General features: G+C 36.7%; 1 protein-coding gene across 1 annotated transcript in view; it reads left to right on the forward strand.

Annotated features, from left to right (window-relative positions):
* ca (claret) overlaps positions 1–21,364 on the forward strand; it is a 367,006-nt gene that overhangs the window by 295,718 nt on the left and 49,924 nt on the right. The window contains exons 25-26 of the mRNA XM_067136443.2: positions 601–774; positions 20,374–20,529. Coding sequence (XP_066992544.2) covers positions 601–774; positions 20,374–20,529 — 330 coding nt within the window. The remainder of the gene's footprint in view (positions 1–600; positions 775–20,373; positions 20,530–21,364) is intronic.

The following is a 21,364-nucleotide window of genomic DNA, read 5'->3' on the forward strand; positions in this document are numbered from 1 at the left end:
ATTCCAGCTGCTTTTCCCACTTTCATTCATGCGACAGGAGTTTCCGTCTCTTCCATTGTGATTTCACTCTTGGATCCTGTCTCCTCATACTTCACCTCTGTCATCTTATCACACATTCAGGATTTCATCAAAGTAATCCTTTCATCTTTTCCTTATCTCCTCTGGTTGTGTTATTGTATCTCCTTTTTTCCCTTTCACCTGTTTTGTGTAGACTCGTTCTTTTCTCTTCCTCCTTACAAGTTCATATAGCATCCTTTTCCCACTATTAACATCCTCTTCCAACTCTAGTGTGAAACCTAACAAGCTTTTCTTTATTTACTACTTTCTTGCACCTTATTTTCATTTCCTGATACTTTCTTCCATTTTCTGTTTTATCACTATTCCATACTTGCCATGCTTCCTTCCTATTTTTCACTGCTTGTACTTGATATAAATTACCAATTTTTAAAGATTCATAACTGTAAACTGTGTATAAATTCAGTTGAACATTTACATGGAAGTGCTTTCTTTCAGGTTATGGACAGGTAGTGCAATAATCCACATTTAATTCTGTTGCCTTGCCTCTTATTTTAATCTTTTTCCATAAAAATATTATTTCAGCTTGGTGTTGCCCCTGCAGAAGATTCCAAACCTTTGGAAGGCAAGATGGTGATGTTGAAAACATCAAAGAGGGTGATCAAACTTCCACATGGAATGCATAATTCCTGCGATGTTCCCAGGGAGGTGCCCAACCTTCCAGCGTCAACCATAGTTTTCCAAGCAGGAAGTGGGGAGGTAAGAATTTCTTTAGCACACAATATTTGCAATTGAAGACATAGATGGAAGAAGGGCTTAAGTCAGGTTGTGGTGTTATTCGGTAAATTGGAGGCTGTTCTAGATTCTACCTAAATGGCTTCACGGTAGTGTCAATAGATGGCGTGTGATGTGCTATATTGAGTTGCGCCATTCTTTCAAATATTGCTTGTGCCCGACTTAAAATACACTCCAATGCTGACTTAAGGCGAGCCAGCAATCATCCATCACTCATCAGAAGCTAAACGGCTGACGCAGGAGTAATGTCAGAAGGAGAAACATCTGATATTTCAGCAGATGACAGTGAATATATACCAAGTGAAATCTAAGATGATTCGGATACTAAATCCTCACTATCCGAATGTTCTGTCGTTCTCAGCCCAGTGTCATTTGCAACACCACAAACAAAAGGACTTAAGTTTTCAATTCCAAAGTATGTGATATTATGTCACTCTCCTGAAGGAACTGTAAGAGGAAGCCAGACTTATAATATTACGTTTCATGACAAGTTTCAGTTATTGAAGGATATAAGGTCTGTAGATACTTTGGGTAGTTTCCCAGTCCCTCATGTAGGTTTTGAACTCGCGAAATTAAAAGATGTTAAAGATTTAGTAAGCTTTCTATGCGCAGGTGCACGTGCATGGTTTGAAAATATTTTCCGGGGAGCTGAATCTGTGGGAGTAGGAAATTCACGATATAGTGACTCTAATAATATGTTGTGACCTGTCAAATGTTCTAACCTGTAAAACTTGTCTACATGCTTCCAACAATGTAAATAACATTAATTTTCAATGAAAATGTTTCTTTAAATGGAATAAGGGCGTAGCTCCAAAATACAAAATTGACAACAACCACAAAATTTATAAATATTTTTGATGTACATATTATGAAATAATCAAAAATGTAGTTAAGTATAATATTCCAAAATTCTGTATTTCTGAGAAAAGTGTTTGATGTTGTAATTCTTTAAATTCATTTATCTCAAAAGAGTGTTTTTTGAGTTACGCCCTTCTTCCATCCATGTCTTCAATTGTGAACAATGAAAGGCATGACTCTGGCATTTCTTCCACTTATGCCGAGCTCCTTGCTTTCATTTTTCCTATCTGACCTCCCTTGGTCAACTCGTCTTCTTTTCTAACCCCAACGATATTAGGTTTCCAAGGCCTAGGGAGTCTTTCATTTTCATACCATTATGACCCTTCCCTTTCTTTTGCTGCTACATTTATTCTGACCACTTCCATTTTCCCTCTGATTATTTCTCTTAAACCAGTTTTATTTATCACCAAAGTTTGTCTTCTTTTTTGTCAGTCTGAACTCTGTCATCTCATCTTTCTGCCAAGGAAACATCAGCTTCCCTGTGATATGATGTCATGAGCTACTCAAAATCAAATCAAAATCTCTTTATTTGCAAATGAGGTGTCTACCTCGGTGGCAAATGGTACACTAAAATACATTATTGTCAAGCACTAAATATTAAATTAACAAGAGAAGAAAATTTTTCCTATAATACAATATTATACAATTTACGCTAACAATGTTTTCTATTAAACACACAGCTCATCCTTAATAAATTTATATTGTTTACAAAATTCTAATTATAATATCTCCTGTACTACTTACAAATATAGTCAACTGATATACAGTATGTGGAATTGCTTCAAATGATACTATAAAACTGGTATAACATTAATATTTACATTGCATTTATTTATTTACTTTTTTTTTTTTACCCGTTCTGGATCCTAAGTAGCATAACGACCTGCTGCGTCTTAACCAGAGCCCCTTTTGCCACCACTTTTCAGAGTTCCTGAAGGGCCTTCACAGCTACCGTAGCGGTCCCAGGGCCCTCGAAGTCCCCACTGTACTTCACCCCTACAGGCAGTCCCCTACTTTGGCTGTCCAAACTCCTTAGACCAGGGGATGGAATTAATTTATTCACACACATTTTTTTTAAATTTACAATAACCTGCACCGGTCGAATGCCCTCTAACACTTCATTTATTTTCTCTGTTGCTGTTTATTCTCTTCTTGAATATCTGTACAGATTTTGGAAAAGGATCAAACACTACCCCTGGTAAACTGTTCCACTCCTTCACACCCTTCCCAATGAATGAAAATTTACCCCAATCGCTTCTGCTAAAATTCCTTCTAATTTTATATTTGTGGTCAGTCCTGCCGATATAATTATTTTCCATCTGAAGCCTCTCACGGATATCTCCCCATGCTTCTTCTCCTGTATAGGCTCTATATAATCCTGTAAGTCTAGTTTTCTCCCTTCTCTTACTTAAAGTTTCCCACCCAAGTTCCTTTAACATTTCTGATACACTACTCTTTCTCCTGAAATCCCCTGTTACAAATCTTGCTGCTTTCCTCTGCACACTATCTATTTCTTTTATTAGGTATTCTTGGTGAGGATCCCAAACACTGTTTGCATATTCCAATAATGGACGAACCATACTCAAGTAACTTTTTTCTTTTAATTCTTTGTTGCATCCTTTAAGTAGCCTCATTATGACATGTAATGATCTGTATGCTTTCCCAACAATGTCATCAATATGACCCTTCCAGTGCAAATTACTTTCAAATCTCACACCTAAGTATTTGCACTTGCCATCTTTTGGGATAACTACCTCATCCAAAGTATATTCAAATTCAGTTTTAAAGCTTCTGTTTGTAAAAGTTGTAACAGTTGATTTGCCTCCATTAACCTTCATATTATTTTCTTCAACCCATTGTTGGATACTTTCAAGGTCCCTTTGTAATTCTGAACAATCCTCAATGTTGTTTATTTCTCTATAAACAATTATGTCATCTGCATACAATCTTATTTTTGATGTTATATTGTTCCCTAAATCATTTGCGTATATTAAGAAAAGTAACGGACCGATTATACTACCCTGTGCAATTCCCTTCCAAACTTTCTCTTCCTGCGATACATTATTTCCTACTTTGACTTTCTGAACCCTTGAATTTAGAAATGCTTTTATCCAACGTGTAACCCTTACGTCCAATCCTATTCCCTCCAATTTCTTTAATAATATTCCATGTTCCACTCTATCAAAGGCTTTGGAAAGATCTATGGCTATGCAATCTAACTGACCTCCTGAATCCAACTGATCTGATATGTCCTGCTGAAATCCCACCAGTTGTGCCTCACAAGAAAATTTCTTTCTAAATCCATACTGGCTCCTCATGAACCAATTTTTATCATCACATATCCCTCTGATGTACTTCGATATTAAACTCTCCAGAATTTTACAAACTATACTGGTCAGGCTGATTGGTCTGTAGTTCTCTGGTTTCCTTTTATCACCCTTTCCTTTATAAATTGGTATTATTATAGATTCCTTCCATTCCTTTGGTATTACACTATTATTTATGACATAGTCAAAGAGAAATTTTAAATAAGGCACTATGTACCACCCCATTGTCTTTAATACCTCCCCAGTAATTTGATCACTTCCTGCAGCTTTTCCTTGCTGAAGCAGTTGGATTTCTCTGAAAATATCTTCGTTTGTGAATGAGAAGCTTCTTGTTTCCCTCTGTCTGTCTCCCTCTCTATCTTCTGTTTCGGTTTCCAACTCTTGACAATCATCTACTGAATCTCTAAATTCCCTACTAAATAGGTTTGCTTTCTCAGTATCTGTTAAATAGTGTTCACCCCCTTCTCCCACCATTGTAGGAATTTGGACTCCTTTTCCTTTTTGATTCCTGATATATGAATACAGCTTTTTCCATTTCCCTTTGTGGTCATTACTCTCTTGAAGTATGCCATTCATATAATTCTCTTTTGCTTCCTTTTTCACTCTATTCAGTTCCCTCATTAGCTGTTTTCTAGTTTCTCTACTCTCCCTACCCTCTTTGATTTTCCTGTTTACTATTCTACATTTTCTTTTTAATTTTCTTATTTCCCTTGTATAATAAACAGGGTCTGAGGTCATTTTACCCTTCTTAACAGGTACAAATCTCTTCTCTCCTTCCCAAATAATGCCTTTAAGTTTAGCCCAAAGTGTATCCACGTTACTCCCTTCACTTATCCAACAACTGAATTGTGATTTAAGGTAAGTCCCAAATTCATCAACTTTAGTATTTCTGTATACTACTACTACTACTACTACTACTACTACTACTACTATGTATATAAGGATATATAGTGCGCAAGTTATCTGTTGTTGTTGAATGACTATTGTTGACATTGAATTAAAATTCTTTGGTATTTGAAGTCATGATTTTTTAAAGATTCCTTTCAATTTTGACTTAATCTATAACAATTAGGTTCTTCAGTCTGTTGAAACTAATTTGGGATAAAATAAAATTCAGGAAATACCTGAAAATGAAAACATTTAGCTAGAGATAATACCAGAAAAAGAAAACATTTAACTACAAATTATACCTTAAAATGATACAATTAATTTAATTAAATTCTACTATTTTCTTTTTCAGATACTTTGTAAATTTTATTGTATCCTGTTTTAGTTTTGATAGACTGAAGAAGCGAACACTTACAGTTCTTTTGAAGAAGCAAAACCAAGATATTTACAATATACAGTAGAAGTCCGCTATAGCGAGTATGGTGTATAACGAGAACTCTGTTATAGCGACAGTTTCTTTCTGCCCCTTCAAAATTCCTATATTAAACTTATGTATCGTCCTTCGGTTACAACGAAAGCCCTATCACGGACGCACCCGTTATTACGAACGATCAAGCGCGCGCGATTTTTTCCGTTCCCGATATTTATGCACCCCAGCGATTATACTTCATGCGATCGATTACCTTCGGTATTGTTTCCTCGCTATGTCCACTAGCGAGTTCTCTCGTCGACATTCGAAGGCAATGTCGGAGTCGATTAGTAATGCCCGTCGACTGCTGTTCTGTAAAGAAAATTTGAAATGGAAGAGAACATATTTTCGTAATAAATCCATAAATAATGTGTCCGATAACGGTTGTTAACTCGTTAAAATTAAAGGCTGACTAAACCACCGCTTAATTTTAAGGCTAAATACTGCAATTTAGTAAGAATGGGATACATCTTGAGATATGGCAGAGTGCATAATTTATTTCAGAGGTTAGTTTATATTTTCTCGCATCTGGTTAAATTACGGAAAAGCTATTATGAAAATTTATAGCGAGAAGGTTATTATTTCTCTACTGGCGCTTCAAGTATGTTTTCATCATACGTAATAGTACGGTTAACTTAGGATAAGTGACGCTGTTTGAATAAGAAAACTGAAACGTTTGCCACAAAATGCGTTTGATCATTTTCGGTATGGTATAGTTTTCTCATTATATGGATTTACGAGTTCTCTCGTCAACATTCGAAGACGATGTTGGAGTCAATTAGTAATACCCGTCGACTGCTGTTCTTTGGAAAAAAACCGAAATGAAAGAGGATAACACGTTTCGTAATAAATGCATCAATAACGTGGTCGATAGCAGTTGTTAACTCGTTAAGAATAAAGACTGAAGTAAACGATCTCATAATTTTTATGTTACATACGGAAATTACGTAAGAATGTGATACACCTCCAGATATGGCAGAGTACATCACTTATTTCAGAGGATAGTTCATATCTTCTCGCGTCTAGTTAAATTTCGGAAAGGCTATTTACATGTAAATCTTTAGCGAGAAGGTTATCATTTCTCTACATGCGTTTCAAATATGTTTTCATGATTACATATATGGTTAGGTTAGGTGACACCGTTTAAAGAAGAAAACTGAAGTGTTTGCCACAGAAACCTCTGGAGTGATACCGATGTGTTTTTTTTCTCAGAATCTTGTGCGAAAACTCAAGGATTGTCTTGCATTCGCGGCCTAACAGTAAGTTAATGGATTCCACTGGCAATTACCACGGTAACTACGCTGCTTCTTTTCACCCCCGCGCGTGATGCACACACGCACAAAACTCGTTGACAATAAACGACCGCCTCTTTATTATACATCGCTAGCCGCGACAACCGGTTGTACAGTGTCTGTGTGTAACGTCGCTGGATCTCAGGAAATAGTGTGAGAGAGAATGACATTCTATTAGCCTCCACAAAAACATTTCTCAAATCTGCAGAATGGCATCAAAATATGCAAGCCTTCGAATTCATAGAAAGGCCGGCTACTCAGTAGCAGAGTTATAACTCGTCTGTTGTACTTGACGCTTAGTAAAATTAAGTTTTATAGACAGCAAGAATATTTTCATGATATATAGTCGTATTATAAAATACATGGAAAAGGTATTGCCGGCAAATTTTCAACGGGTTCTCGTCGATATTATGATGCCAATTTTAAGTTAATGGTTATCAAGCACTCGGAAATGTAGAATAATTGTACAGCCACAAGAAAATACCGCATATGCCTAACTAAAGCCAATATTTGGCGTGAGCTTGAAGACAAAGAGCTAAAAAATGCGTACTGTACAAAAAATATATTCAGTGGTCCGCAACAAGGACGCTTTAAAGAAGGGAAGATGAAATTGTGAGGTATGTGCACGAAAAACGCAAGGGCGGAATGGCCATATCGTGTTGCAATAAACTCGTTCGCTGACTTTTAATGTCCACGATGAGGCCTATACATCGCTAGCCGGCAAGCGTGACGTGCGTGTAGCGGTAGCCGGTTATATCTGACACTGAGTAAAAGTAACAGTTTTATAGACAGCAAGAATAATTTCCTGATGGATCATCGTATTGTAGAGATGTATGGAATAGGTATTGCCGGCAAATTTTCAACGGGTTCTCTCCGGTATTATGATACCAATTTTAAGTTAATGGTTGTTAAACCTGCGAAATAAAGAATAATTGTGAAGCCGCAAAATATAAAATACGGCATGATGAAAGCGTCTAAAAATAGTCTAAAAATGCGTGGGCCTACTGTGCAACAAAGGCGTTCATATGCTTTTACAAAGTACTTTTTGAGCATGATTTAAATTTTTTGAAGGAAAAAATGGGGCTCGTCTTGGATTCGTAGAAATACGATACTATACTTTTTCAGAATGAAATTAAACATACACTTTCATGTAGTATCGGATTTTGAAAAATAACAAACAAGTAAGCCCTAGTGTGGATATCATCTGTGGAAGTGCAAGTTTTAAACAAACTGATTGCCATTTCATAGCGATTTTTAATGTTTATGGGGGTTTTCCCCGACTTTTATAAAAAATCGGATATAACGACAATCCGCTACAGCGAGTAAACTTTTTGCTGTTATGAATTCTCACTATAACGGACTTCTACTGTATTAAGATTTTCAGACAATTTGTCATGATTTCCAAGGCATAATCAATAAAGACTATCATGTCTAGTATTCTGGAATGTGAAAACATATAGAATTCAAGAGGACGAATTGGAACAAATATTCATTTATAGAACGAGGAGTAAGGGATTGGTATGAATTACCAAGAGAAATGTTCAATAAATTTCCAAGTTCTTTGAAAACTTTTAAGAAAAAGCTAGGTAAGCAATTGATAGGGAATGTGCCACCTGGGCGACAGCCCTGAATGCAGTTGATTGATGATTGATGAGTCTCCTTCCTGCATAGTTATGATCCCTGCATTTAATGTGACCATACCAGAGCAATTGTCTTTCTGGGTCCTTTCTAGATACTGTATTTCAGTCACTGTAATGCTGCCTCCTATACGGGTGTTCTTGATGTGGTCTTTCCTCATAATCCCACACATCCATCTCAGTGTCTTCATTTCAGATACTTCCACCCCCTTATATTGTTAGTGCAATGTTGACCAAGTTTCTGCACCATATAGCGTTGCAGATATCACCACACATTTATAAGCTTTCCCCTTCGTTCAGATATTCAGTCTTCTGTCACAGAAGACACCAGATAACCATTTTCAGTTAAACCAGGTAGCCTGAATTCAGAGGGTTATTTCTGTATCTAGATTATCATCAGCAAACACAGTGGATCCTAATGTACTTGAAACTGTTCCTTGCCTGGAGCTGGTTTCCATCCATCTGAACAGTTTCATTCCCAGTTGCTGCACATATATTCAGTCTTATTCTGGCTGATTTTAAGACCTCTTTCCTCTAGGGCTCTTTTCCAGTATTCTAGTTTTTGTTCAGGCTGTTGTGTATTTGAGCTGCATAGTACGAGGGCGGATCAAATATAAACTGAAATTATATTTTAAAATCTATTGCATCAACCAAAAAATACACACATAGAGATCACTTTTCTACATAGTGTCCTGCCTTCGATACACATTTTCTCCATCGGATTGGTAAGTTTTTAATGCTGTCCTGATAGAAAGAAGAGGGTCGTGTGCGGAGCCAGTTCGCATGAACTCTTCTACACTTGCATCATCATTGAACCGCTGTCCTTCTAGGTCTTGTTCGAGTGGTCCAAATAATTGGTAGTCACAGGCTGATAAATCTGGACTGTACGGGTGATGTTCCAGAGGTGCCCAGTGAATTTCCTCCACTTTTTCCCATGTTAAAATGGCAGTATGCAGACTTGCATTGTCATGGAGAAGAATGACGTTGCAATGTGTAGCTTTTGCTTCATCCAAAAGGCTGCATTAATTGTTTTTTGTTCATGAAGAAAATCCACCAGCAAAACGCCTGTGGAGTCCCAGAAAACGGTTACAAGCACATTTCCAGCAGATGGGCATGTTTTGGCCTTGACTGAAACTGCTTCGTCTCTTCACCTCCACTCCATGCTTGCTTGTTTTGACTCTGGTGTTGAATGATCCCAAGTTTCATCACAAGTCGCAATATGACACAAGAAATCCTCTCCTTCCTCCTTGTAGTAACACAGGAGTCTCTGACAAACTTCCTGGCATGATTTTTTTTGTTCTTCATTAAGTCAAGGAATCCACCTGGCAGACAATTTTCTGAAATGGAGTTCATCTCGGATGATGGTTTGAACACTTCCGTAACTTATTCCTATGGTTAAACTAATTTGCAAAATTTTTATTTGCCGATCTTCAGCAATAATGTCACGAATGGCAACAATGTTGTCTGCAGTGATGTAGTTTGTGGTCTCCTTTCATGAGGTTCATTTTCCACAGCTTCTCTTCCTGCCACAAATTTTTTAGCCCACTCATACACTTGAGTCTGCAAGAATGTGCGCAGAGCCGTCTCTAAATTTTGGAAAGTTTGGTGCCCTCTTTTGCGAGAAATTTGATGATGGTCTCCAAGTTTCCATACAGAACTGGGAATTGTGACGTTGATTCAAATTATGATCTTCACACGACCACATTGTTGGCTTCGAAACCACCTGAATTAAGCCTGTTAATTACTGCAACTTAAGAGACAAGGTTTATTCTTCCCACTGATAACATATGTTACTTTATGATCTATGCACCTCAAGCTGGACTATTCTCTTGTTTATCAAGACTTACCTTCTCAAAAATTTTATATTTTACAGTCAGAACCACCTCATCATTTCAACTGGTTATAATCTAACAGTGACTTTATAGGTGCTCTCATATGTGTTAGATGGTCATATGCACCATACCCTCATCATTTTAATGTTACATTTAAAATTTGCCTTAGGAAGTGCATTCAAGTGTTGTATATAGATACACCTTATGTTCTACAAACCTCAAGCTGGACTATTTTCTCGTGTATCATACCTTAACAATTGTGTTACAGTAGAAGTCCGCTATAGCGAGTACGGCTATAACGAGAACTCCGTTATAGCGACGACTTTTTTCTGTCCCTTCGAATTTCCTATATTAAACTGTGTATCGTTCTTCGGTTACAGCGAGAACCCTATCACTGGCGCATCCGTTATTACGAGCGATTAAGCGCACGCGATGTTTTCCGTTACCAATATTTATACACCCCAGCGATGATATTGCATGCGATAGATTACCTTCGGCATCGTTTCCTCGCTATGTGCACTAGCGATTTATCTCGTCTACATTCGAAGGCGATGTCGGAGTCGATTAGTAATACCCGCCGACAGCTGTTCCGTAAAGAAAATTCTAAATGAAAGAGAACATATTTTCGTAATAAGAGCGTAAATAACGTGTCCGATAACGGTTGTTAACTCGTTAAAAATTAAGGCTGACTAAACTACCGCTTAATTTTGAGCACTCAGAATGGGATAAACCTCGAGATATGGCAGAGTGCTTAATTGATTTCAGAGGTTAGTTTATATTTTGTCGCGTCTGGTTAAATTACGGAAAGGCTATTATGAAAATTTATAGCGAGAAAGTTATAGTTTCCCTACTGGCGCTTGAAGTGTGTTTTCATCATACGTATAGTACGGTTAAGTTAGGATACGTGACGCTGTTTGAATAAGAAAACTGAAACGTTTGTAACAAAATGCGATCGATCATCTTTGGTACGGTATAGTTTTCTCACTTTGTGCATTTGCGATCTCTCTCGTTGACATTCAGAGGCGATGTTGGAGTTGATTAGTAACACCCATCGACTGCTGTTCTCTAAAGAAAATTCGAAATGAAAGAGGATAACACGTTTTCATAATAAATGCGTAATTAACGTGGCCGATAGCAGTTGTTAACTCATTAAAAATAAAGACCGAAGTAAACGATATCTTCATTTTAATGTAATATACGGAAATTAAGTAAGAATGTGATACACCTCAAGATATGGCAGAGTACATCACTGATTTCAGAGGATATTTCATATCTTCTCGCGTCTAGTTACGGCTATTTACATGTACATTTTTCGCGTGGAGATTATTTCTCTACATGCGTTTCAAATATGTTTTCATGATAGGCTACATATACGGTTAGGTTAGGTGACGCTGTTTGAAGAAAAGGCTGAGGTGTTTGCCGCAGAAATCTCTGGAGTGATACCGTATTTTTCCGAATCCGTGACTATTTTTCTCAGAATCTCATGCGAAAACTCAAGGGTTGTTGCATTCGTAGCCTAACAGTAAGTTAATTGATACCACTGGCAACTACCGCGGTAACCACGCTGCTTCTTTTCACACGCGCACAGAACTCTTTGACAATAAACGACCGCCTCTTTACTACACATCGCTAGCCGCGACAACCGGTTGTGCAGTCAGTGCCTGTGTGTTTCTCAAACCTGCAGAATGGCATCAAAACATGCGACCCTTCGAATTCGTAGAAAAGCCATGGCTACTTAGTGGCAGAGTCATAACACATCTATTGTATTTGACGCTTAGTAAAATTAAGTTTATAGACAGCAGGAATATTTTCGTGATGGATAGTCGTATTGTAAAGATACGTGGAAAAGGTATTGCCGGCAAATTTTCAACGGGTTCTAGTCGATATTATGATGCCAATTTTAAGTTGATGTTTATTAAACACTCAAAAATGTAAAATAATTGTATAGCCGCAAGAAAATACGGCATAGGCCTAACTAAAGCCAGTATTTGGCGTTAGCGTGAAAACAAAGAGCTAAAAAAATGCGTACTGTACAAAAAATGCATTCAGTGGTCCGCAACAAGGACGCTTTAAAGAAGTCGAAGATGAAATTGTGAGGTATGTGCACGAAAAACGCAAGGGCGGAAGGGCCATACCGTGGCGCAATAAACTCGTTCGTTGACTTTCAACGTTCGCGATTAGGCCTATACATCGCTAGCTGCTGAATTTGGCCGAACCCGACAAGCGAGACGTGCGTATAGCGGTAGCCGGTTATATCTGACGCTGCGTAAAAATAACAGTTTTATAGACAGCAAGAATAATTTCCTGATGGATCGTTGTATTGTAGAGACGCATGGAATAGGTATTGCCGGAAAATTTTCAGCGAGTTCTTTTCGGTATTATGATGTCAATGTTAAGTTAATGGATCTTAAACCCGCGAAAATAAAGAATAATTGTGCAGCCATGAAAAAAAAAAAAGAAATACGGCGTGACGAAAGTCAATGTCCGGCGTCTAAAAATAGTCTAAAATGCGTAGGCCTAATGTACAACAAGGCATTCATATGATTTTACAAACTTCTTTTTGAGCCTGATTTAAATTTTTTGAAGGAATAATTGGGGTTTATCTTGGATTCGGATAAATACGGTACTATATTTTTTCAGAATTAAATTAAACATACACTTGCACGTAGTATCAGATTACGAAAAATAATAAACAAGTAAGGCGTAGTGTGGATATCATCTGCGGAAACACAAGTTTTGAACAAAATTATTGCCGTTTCATACCGATTTTAATGTGCATGAAGGGTTTTCCGACTTTTATACAAAAATCGGATATAACGACAATCCGTTATAGCGAGTAAAATTTTCGCTGTTATGAATTCTCGCTATAACGGACTTCTACTGTACCTTCTCTGATTTACTTTCATTGTTTTAACTTGTTACAATTTAACTTTTAACATTAGTCCTTGTATTTGCTGTCATGTGTTTTATATTTTAACTAGTCATAGTTTAACATTTGTCTTGTAGGTGCTATCTTGTGTTATATATTGCTATTTGATAAGTTGTATTTTGCTCAATTGATTTGTTGGCTGATGATGACGCGCAATGAGCGTCAAAACTAGTACCGATCTTCTTTAAACGTTATGTGATATATACTCGCATCAATAAACATTCATTGTATTGAAAAGGTGGGCCTTTAACATTAACATTTTCATTTTACTGTAATCCCAGTTCAAGACGGAATAGAATGACAACAAGGTAAAACTGAATGCGTGAATTGTAAATTTCAAAATCAGAAAAAAGTTATGAGAAACATTTTGGAAACTTTAGATTCTCAACATTCTGCTATGTCGTCAGACTGTCCGGTCTGCAGGAAAATATTTAGCATTGTTAAATCAAAAATTAATTATGGCTGAACTTTTCATTTATCAACAAAATTTACTAAGTCTTTTAGTTTCTACTCAAGAACTACTTTTAAATTTTGATCATAATGAGAGGATAGTTCTGTGCATACAAGAACCGAATGTTAGAAATAATGAAGTCATTGGCTTCGGATTAGATTTTCATGTGTACACTTCAAGAAATAATGAGCCTAAAGAGCGAATTCGTGCAGCTATAGTTACTAAATCTAAGACTGTCGTTCTGTTGGGGCAATACTGTTCTGCTGACAGAGTAGTAGTGTGCACAACGTTTATTAGTGGGGAGCTTTATATATGCAATGTGTACTTTGACTGGAAAGTCAGTGATACACCAATGCTGTCTGATCACGCTGTAATAATGATATCTCTAAAACCTACAGCAGAAATACCTACAATACAAGCCACCAATTACATAACTCATATCTATAAGACAAAGAATATTAAATGGAATCATTTTCGTCTGTTTTCTAAAAGAAATTTTGCAGACAGTAATGGGAGACATAGAACTCTGTAGTACAGCGGACGAATTAGATCAAGCTGTTAACAAATTAAATAATGATAAAATTAATCTAGCTGAAACTAATTTACCTAAACTCTCTCAGAAATCTTATAAAAACTTCTGGTGGAAATCTGAACTTGATCTTATGACGAAACGTGTTCTTGCCTGTTATAGAAGATATAAACGTAGTCATTGTCCTTTGCTAAGTCAGAGGTATGAAGAAATATATTTGACCGCTAAAGAGGAATACAGAAAAATGATGTCAAAAAGGAAACAAGAAAGGTGGAAAGAATTATGTTCAATTCCAACCAAAAATAACCCCTGGGGACTTATAAGTTATCTAGAAGGCCAGATAATTTTAATAATAATCTTACTACAATTGAGACTGAAAATGGATTCACCACTTCTTTTCAAGATACCGCTGAGGTTTTAATGAACGGATTTTTTGCTGATGTTGATGACACAGATTTACAAGAAGCGATTAGCATATTTTCTCAAATTCTGCCCGATACTGTAGATGAATTGCCGTTCTCAGACCAGGAGGTAGAGCGAATCATCCTTTTACAAGATTATAAGAAAGCTCCTGGATGGGATGGCATATCTGCTAATATAATTAAGAACATTCACTTATGCTTCCCACAAATGTTTGTTGTTCTATTTAACAAATGCCTCACTCTACATTTCTTTCCTACTTCCTGGAAACTTGCAATAGTTAAAATAATTCCCAAAGAAAGTTCCTTAGTATTAAGTGCAGTTAAATCATTCAGACCTATTTGCCTCCTTTCAATACTAGGGAAAATTCTCGAGAAACTGATAATTGATCGATCACATATATCATCACAGTCACTTAAGCCAAAAGCAATATGGTTTCACACCTCAAAAATCCACTGAACATGCGGTTCTGTATGTGGTTGATTGGATCAAAAACATCTTCAAAATTAAGAAGGTAGCTATATTGATATCTTTGGATATAACAGGTGCTTTTGATAATGCCTGGTGGCCTAAAATTTTATCTCAGTTGAAAGAGAAAAGATGCCCAAAGAATTTTTAACTTATAGATTAATACAAGGTTACTTCAATAATCGAAAAGTGAAACTTCGGATTAGAACCACGACCTCTGAATGAAGTATTAGCAAGGGATGCCCGCAAGGATGAGCATGCAGCCCTGGTTTTTTGGAACATCTTATATGACGAACTCCTACAATTACCTCTTCCAACGGAGTGTAATATTATTGCTTATGCAGATGATGCCCTTCTTTTAGTTGAATCTGGTAATGTACAGAATTTAAATTATCTAGCAAATTCAGCTTTACACTCTATATCTCAGTCTGGCTCTGTAAACAAACTTCAATTCAATCCTTCAAAAACTAAAGCCATGTTTGTCACAATGAGAAGATAAAAACCCAAAATTGTTATGAATAATCACAGAATAACACTAGATGATCAACTATCTTTAGGTGTTGTGCTTGATAAACAGTTAACTTTCAAGGCACATACAATAGATTAAAATTGAAATCAAGCAATCTTTTACAAGGACTTGCTATTGCTTGTAGACCTTCTTGGGGACTTAACTCTGAGGTTTTACGAATAATATATCATACAGTTTTTGTACCTTTAATACTGTACTGTGTGTCCACTTTCCGTAGTACACTGGAGAAGAAATGGGCTCAGGATAAACTGTTGCAAATCCTGTTTGCTCTAAGAATTTTCTCGTGCATATTGCACTTCATCTACTGATACAACACTTGTAATTGCTGGAATAGAACCATTGTTTTTAACAGGAATTGGCAAAGCTGAGCTGTCGTTACTAAAGAAAAAGAGTGTCATCTTTGCCAATTTTCAACATTATTTTAGAGCATAAGTGTCACTTTTTGGAATCTGTTCATCCAAGTCAATTCAAGAAACTTATGCGTGAAGATTACCATAACCCACATGACTGTATCATATACACTGATGGCTCCCGCTTACCAAGTTCTGATGGAATTGACAGTGTTGGCTGTGCATTTGTAGTCTATGAGAACAATGCTGAAATATTTGCAGCTCAGTGTAAACTTTCTCCCAACTGCTCAATTTTTCAGGCAGAACTTTGGGCCTTAAAGTGTGCGTTGCAATGGTGCAAAACTTACAACAAAAGAGTATGAATCTTCAGTGATTCACAAGCTGCATTGAACACAGTAAACGATAAATATGACTTAAATCCAATAGCTGTCAATATCGGAGCAATAGCTCAGGAGTGTTCGCACATCTGTACATCTTGAGGTCACACTGGGTTTACTGGTAATGAAAAAGCAGACTCATTAGCTAAATCAGCTGCTACATCTCTTTTGGATATTGCATATCATAAATCTCCAATATGTTATGTTCAGAGATAAATCAGGTAATATATTTTACATCACTGGAATATTTTATGGACATGTAGTTTTAAAGGATCTGTTACGCAAGGAATATTTTTTCTGGAAGTCCAAAATCGACTATTATGTAAAGCATTAGTGCTGAACTTTGTTTTAACTCAATTTTTAACTGGTCATGGAAAATATAAATCGTATTTAGAATGCTTTAAACTTAATGTTACAGACGGCTACTTATGCTTTTGTGGATCAGTTCAGACAGTGCATCATTTGATATTTGAGTGTCCAGTGTTTGAAATGGGAAGATATTTTTTGCAATGTCACCTAAATGGTTGTAACGTGGAATTTTCTAAACCACTGTATAATGAACTCAAAAGACAATGTTGTTTTGTGCAGTTTGTCACATTCATTAACAAAATTTTTTGTAAACTAAATCAATAAGAACATCTTTTGGTTGTGATTTCAAACTATAACCCTAATATACCTATGGTAAAATAGGGTTCCTGTATTGTTTTTGGATATTAAATAATAATAATAATAATAATAATAATAATAATAATAATAATAATAATAATAATACACCGTTAAAATCTCCAGCCCAGCTGCAAATTGAACCCAGGACCCTCTGATCCAAAGGCAAGTACATTGACCGTTCTGACAAGGAGCTGGACTGAGATAACAACCATTAGGAAATGAAAAATATAGGGTCTCAGTGCAGATCGTTGATGAAGACCAAGTTGAACTGTTATAGCCTCTGTCGGTCGTAAACTGCTTTTAACTTGCGCCTGTGCTTATTGGTACATGTCCTGAGCAAGGTGCGGACTATCATTATACAGAGTAAGTTGCTGCCGCCTAGCAACAATCTGTCCATCAAGGTCGATCCATTGCATCTCATGCATCTCCATTCTTCCTGACAGAGCACCCAAACATAAGCCTTTTCTAAGTCTGTGAATATATGTAGTTGTTTGTACTTTCCCCTGTGCTTTTCCATGACCTGCCTAAGAGCAAGAGTAGCATACATAGTTATTTTCCCTGCCATTAATCCGAATTGTTATAATTACAAATAAAATGCAGGAAGCACGGCTTAGGGGGTATGGGCATGTCACTAGAAGTGATGATAACTCCATGGCGAAAACTGCCTAGGGTCGCTTGAAGAAATGGTGGCCGAATAGAATCAAGGAGTATATGCAAGTGACTGGCCTCAAACCTGAAGATGCCCTTGGTGGGAGGAAGTGGACCCTGTACTGTTGCTGAATACAGGTTTTGTGTGTATGTGTTTTGTCATATATAAAATGGGATTGGGATGAACCAGAACCTCACAAGAATGATAGTTTGGCAGATAACAGAAGGATGAGAGGGTTCAGCAAATACATTTGGCTGCCATACTTTGTCATGCTGGTTCTGCTATGACTTGATTTATATGTGACAGTAAATTAGAGTTCTGGGCAAAATCAGAAACTTTATTGGACTTCTTATTATATTAATGTATAATAGTAGATACTCGGCGTAGCGCTGATACGCCTCAATAAATAACATATGTGTGTTAATTCATTCTATTTTATGTTATGTTTATTAACATTTTTCTTCCATTATTTTTGGTTGTTTTTTATAAAAACATTTTTCCTATTACATTTACTTCTAATTTCACTTGCAAAACAAATAAATGGTTACTGTAAATATGTTCTGTTTACTAGAATCCTATGTCTATTAATTTGATCAAACTCTATCTATTTCTATTTGCTTACATCAATGTCAATTTATTTGCATGATGTTCATTGCAACACAAATGTATACATGACTTTCTTTGTTTTTACACGTGGCCCAAAAATGAACAGATTCCTCGGCAATGAGTTGCCTAGTTACATGAACCTTCTAGCAAGAAAGGCACTTCATAAAACATGGTGCCAGTTCGCATCCTCCTATATACTGCATTTCTTACCGGACTATTATTATACAGAGTAAGTTGCTGCCGCCTAGCAACAATCTGTCCATCAAGGTCGATCCAATCTTGGTGCGGCTTTGTAGAAGTATTTCATCTTGAAAATAAATATACTTCCATTGATGTTTCAAGAAATGAAAGATTTTTTCTATACTATTGAGACGATTTGAGAGATTTTAGTACAAACCACACCTTTTAACTTCCTCTGGTTTAAGAGCTTGAGATTTATGAAACATACACAATAGTGTTTTTGATATACTATGTGGTTCACCAGCCCATTATTTTAGGTTTTTTTTTTTTTGAGGTAGGTAACTCAAGTAATGCATATGTCATAGTCATCTGAAAAACATTAGTACCTGCTTCTTTATGGCCTTAGTACAACTATACCGTTTATATAATGCTTGTGAATATGGTAGAAATCATTAGCGGGAGTGTTATTTCTATTACTTAAACCATAATGAATGTGTAAAACGATCACAGCTGCGAATAGCACTATCTTATGTTTGGACAGGAAATGTCTATAAGGACTACAACGTGCAAGCTATGAACCACGGCTCGGGGTAGCTAAGGTGGCTGAATCACGCAGTACTGCTGTTGCATCAGCCAACTTGTCGAGTAAAAGGTTTGATTCACAGGCTAGTACTGTACTTTTTTTTTCTTTCTTTTTTTCTTTTTCGATTAACGCCGTTTACAGTTACTAGTCACTATAATATGGCCGCGTATCATCAAGTTCCAAAGAGTGAAGTTTTATTTAGTCCTGAAAAGGACCGTTTTTATCCGATGTTACGACATGATGGTCAATGTACTATTATTAGAAATACATCGTGAGGAAATGAGTAAGTGATCTGATGTGACCTGTTAGGTGTGGATTATTATTTGTGCACGTTGGACTCTGGAGGTTATGGATTCGAATCCATGCTGGCTGGCCAGAAAATGGTTTTCCTTGGTTTCCCATTTTCACCACCAGACAAATGCTGGGGCGGTACCTTAATAAAAGACCAAGACCGATTTCCTTCTCAATCCTTGCTCACCCATCCTTAGGGGATAGATGCCAAATCAGAGTGCACCCTTTAAAACCAATAGCAATGTTTTAATTATTATGATTATGTATTCCTGCTAAAATGGAGCACCTCTGTCGTTAAAAAGATATCTCTCATGCTGGATTCGAACCACTACAATGCCGAGACATACGTTGTCCTCTAACCCTTAACCGATTCTGCCACGAAGTTAACGTGCATGCTGCTTGCTAGAGGTTTAGTACTGTATGGCCATTCCACCTCGAAAGTTAATATCCATGTCAAAGTCTTCATTGATGGTTTACGGTGTTCATTTAACTTTCCTACATTACAGAGCACATGGCGTAACCTATTAATTTGATCGTATTACGAGTATCTGTGTTACTTCAAGGTGCAATAAATCACATGTTTGCATGAATGGTCCTTAGTATTTGGCATAGAATTATGCATAATAGTTTTTCCTTTGCTAGGTCCATGGATCTACTTACACCGATGACTCACAGGTAGGGGAGAGCCTTATCGACCATAAGGAGAAATTTGAAGTTCTTTGGTGTTCATAAAACTAAATGATAAGGATCTTTAGGTTATGCACGTTATTTGGGTTGGTGAATCACCCGGTATATACAGTAGATGATTGATAGGTGCAGAGGATCATAGTTACAAGTTTGCCTGATTTTTCTTACAATTTTCGGAACTTAATATTGAGAGAACAGTCTAGCAGCTATTTCAGAACCAGAAATTTTGTGGGGATTTTCCAGCCTAAAATGCAATATCAGAGTATTAGAACATTTTAAAGGTCATGTTTGTAAACAGATCATAAAATGCAAGTCACTTAGTTATTTTTGTTTCTGTCAGAAAAATGTTTTCTGTTACCATACTGTAAAAAACTTGTGCTAGCGTGTGCGTGCACACACACACACACACACACGTATGTACGTCACCAACTGTAGTTGAGGATTTATCATCAGACATGATGAATTGATTCAGATTAAGCAATTTCTTATAGTAATTTATTAATGAAGAAACATGAGGTACTGAATTACTTTACAATTATTTTCAGTCTCGTTTCACCAATGAGAGGTGGCCTGAGGGCAGCAAAGGAAATCTGTGCCCTCCATTGTGCAGTATAGAACAACCCTGTTATGGTCCTCGCACCTTACATTATGCTTTCCAGAAGTTTCATGGGCATTATGACTCAAAACTGCTGTTGAACAAGGTACAGGTATTTATTAATACACTATATCAATTGAGAAAACTGTTTGTGTCTTTCATGTCTCATTGTTATACTTTGTTTCCTTTAGTTATTACATAATACAATCATTTGAAAATAGTGAATTATTATAGAAGCATATTCAAATAAAACACCCACAACCCTATTTACATGACAAGTGTTTCACAATTTAACTCCTTTCCTTCGCGTAGAGATTATGATTTTCGGAAGTGCAGAGCTGACCAGTCTTAAACTTTAGGAAGCTTTGCATCAACCACCCTTTCTACTTTTCTATTTGTCTCCACCCCCTCCTTCCTTTTCTTGCTCTTAGATTGCTGTCACATTTATTATTTGACACTTATGCCTCTCACAGAAATATGTAATGTCAGTTGTGTTCTTTGTGTGTCTCATTTGGTGGAGAGAGAGAGAGAGAGAGAGAGAGAGAGAGAGAGAGAGAGAGAGAACCTCTCTTCCCTGTTGTACTTTAATACGTTATTGTTGATGAATATCCTCTTTGTGTGCATGTCTAGGTTATTCTGAAATGAGTGGGGAAAATTAGTGAGAGGTGAAAAGATAACTACAGTATAACCATAATTGTGTGAGTTATTCAATTTAGTGTAAACCCACATGTAACACAAGAAATTTCATGTCTTGAAAATTATTCCATTAGAGCAATATAGCTGTCATACCTGGCTTTACTTGGTCTAAAGATTACAAAGGCTTGAAATTTTCTGAAGTCCCTTGCCTTATAGAATAACACATATCTTGTCAAATTATATTGTACAGACTTCAAAATGATATGTCACAAGGTCATGTGGAAATAATTAAAGTAGGTATGGTC

Source organism: Anabrus simplex, chromosome 1, assembly GCF_040414725.1.
Source record: "Anabrus simplex isolate iqAnaSimp1 chromosome 1, ASM4041472v1, whole genome shotgun sequence".
NCBI lineage: Eukaryota > Metazoa > Arthropoda > Insecta > Orthoptera > Tettigoniidae > Anabrus > Anabrus simplex.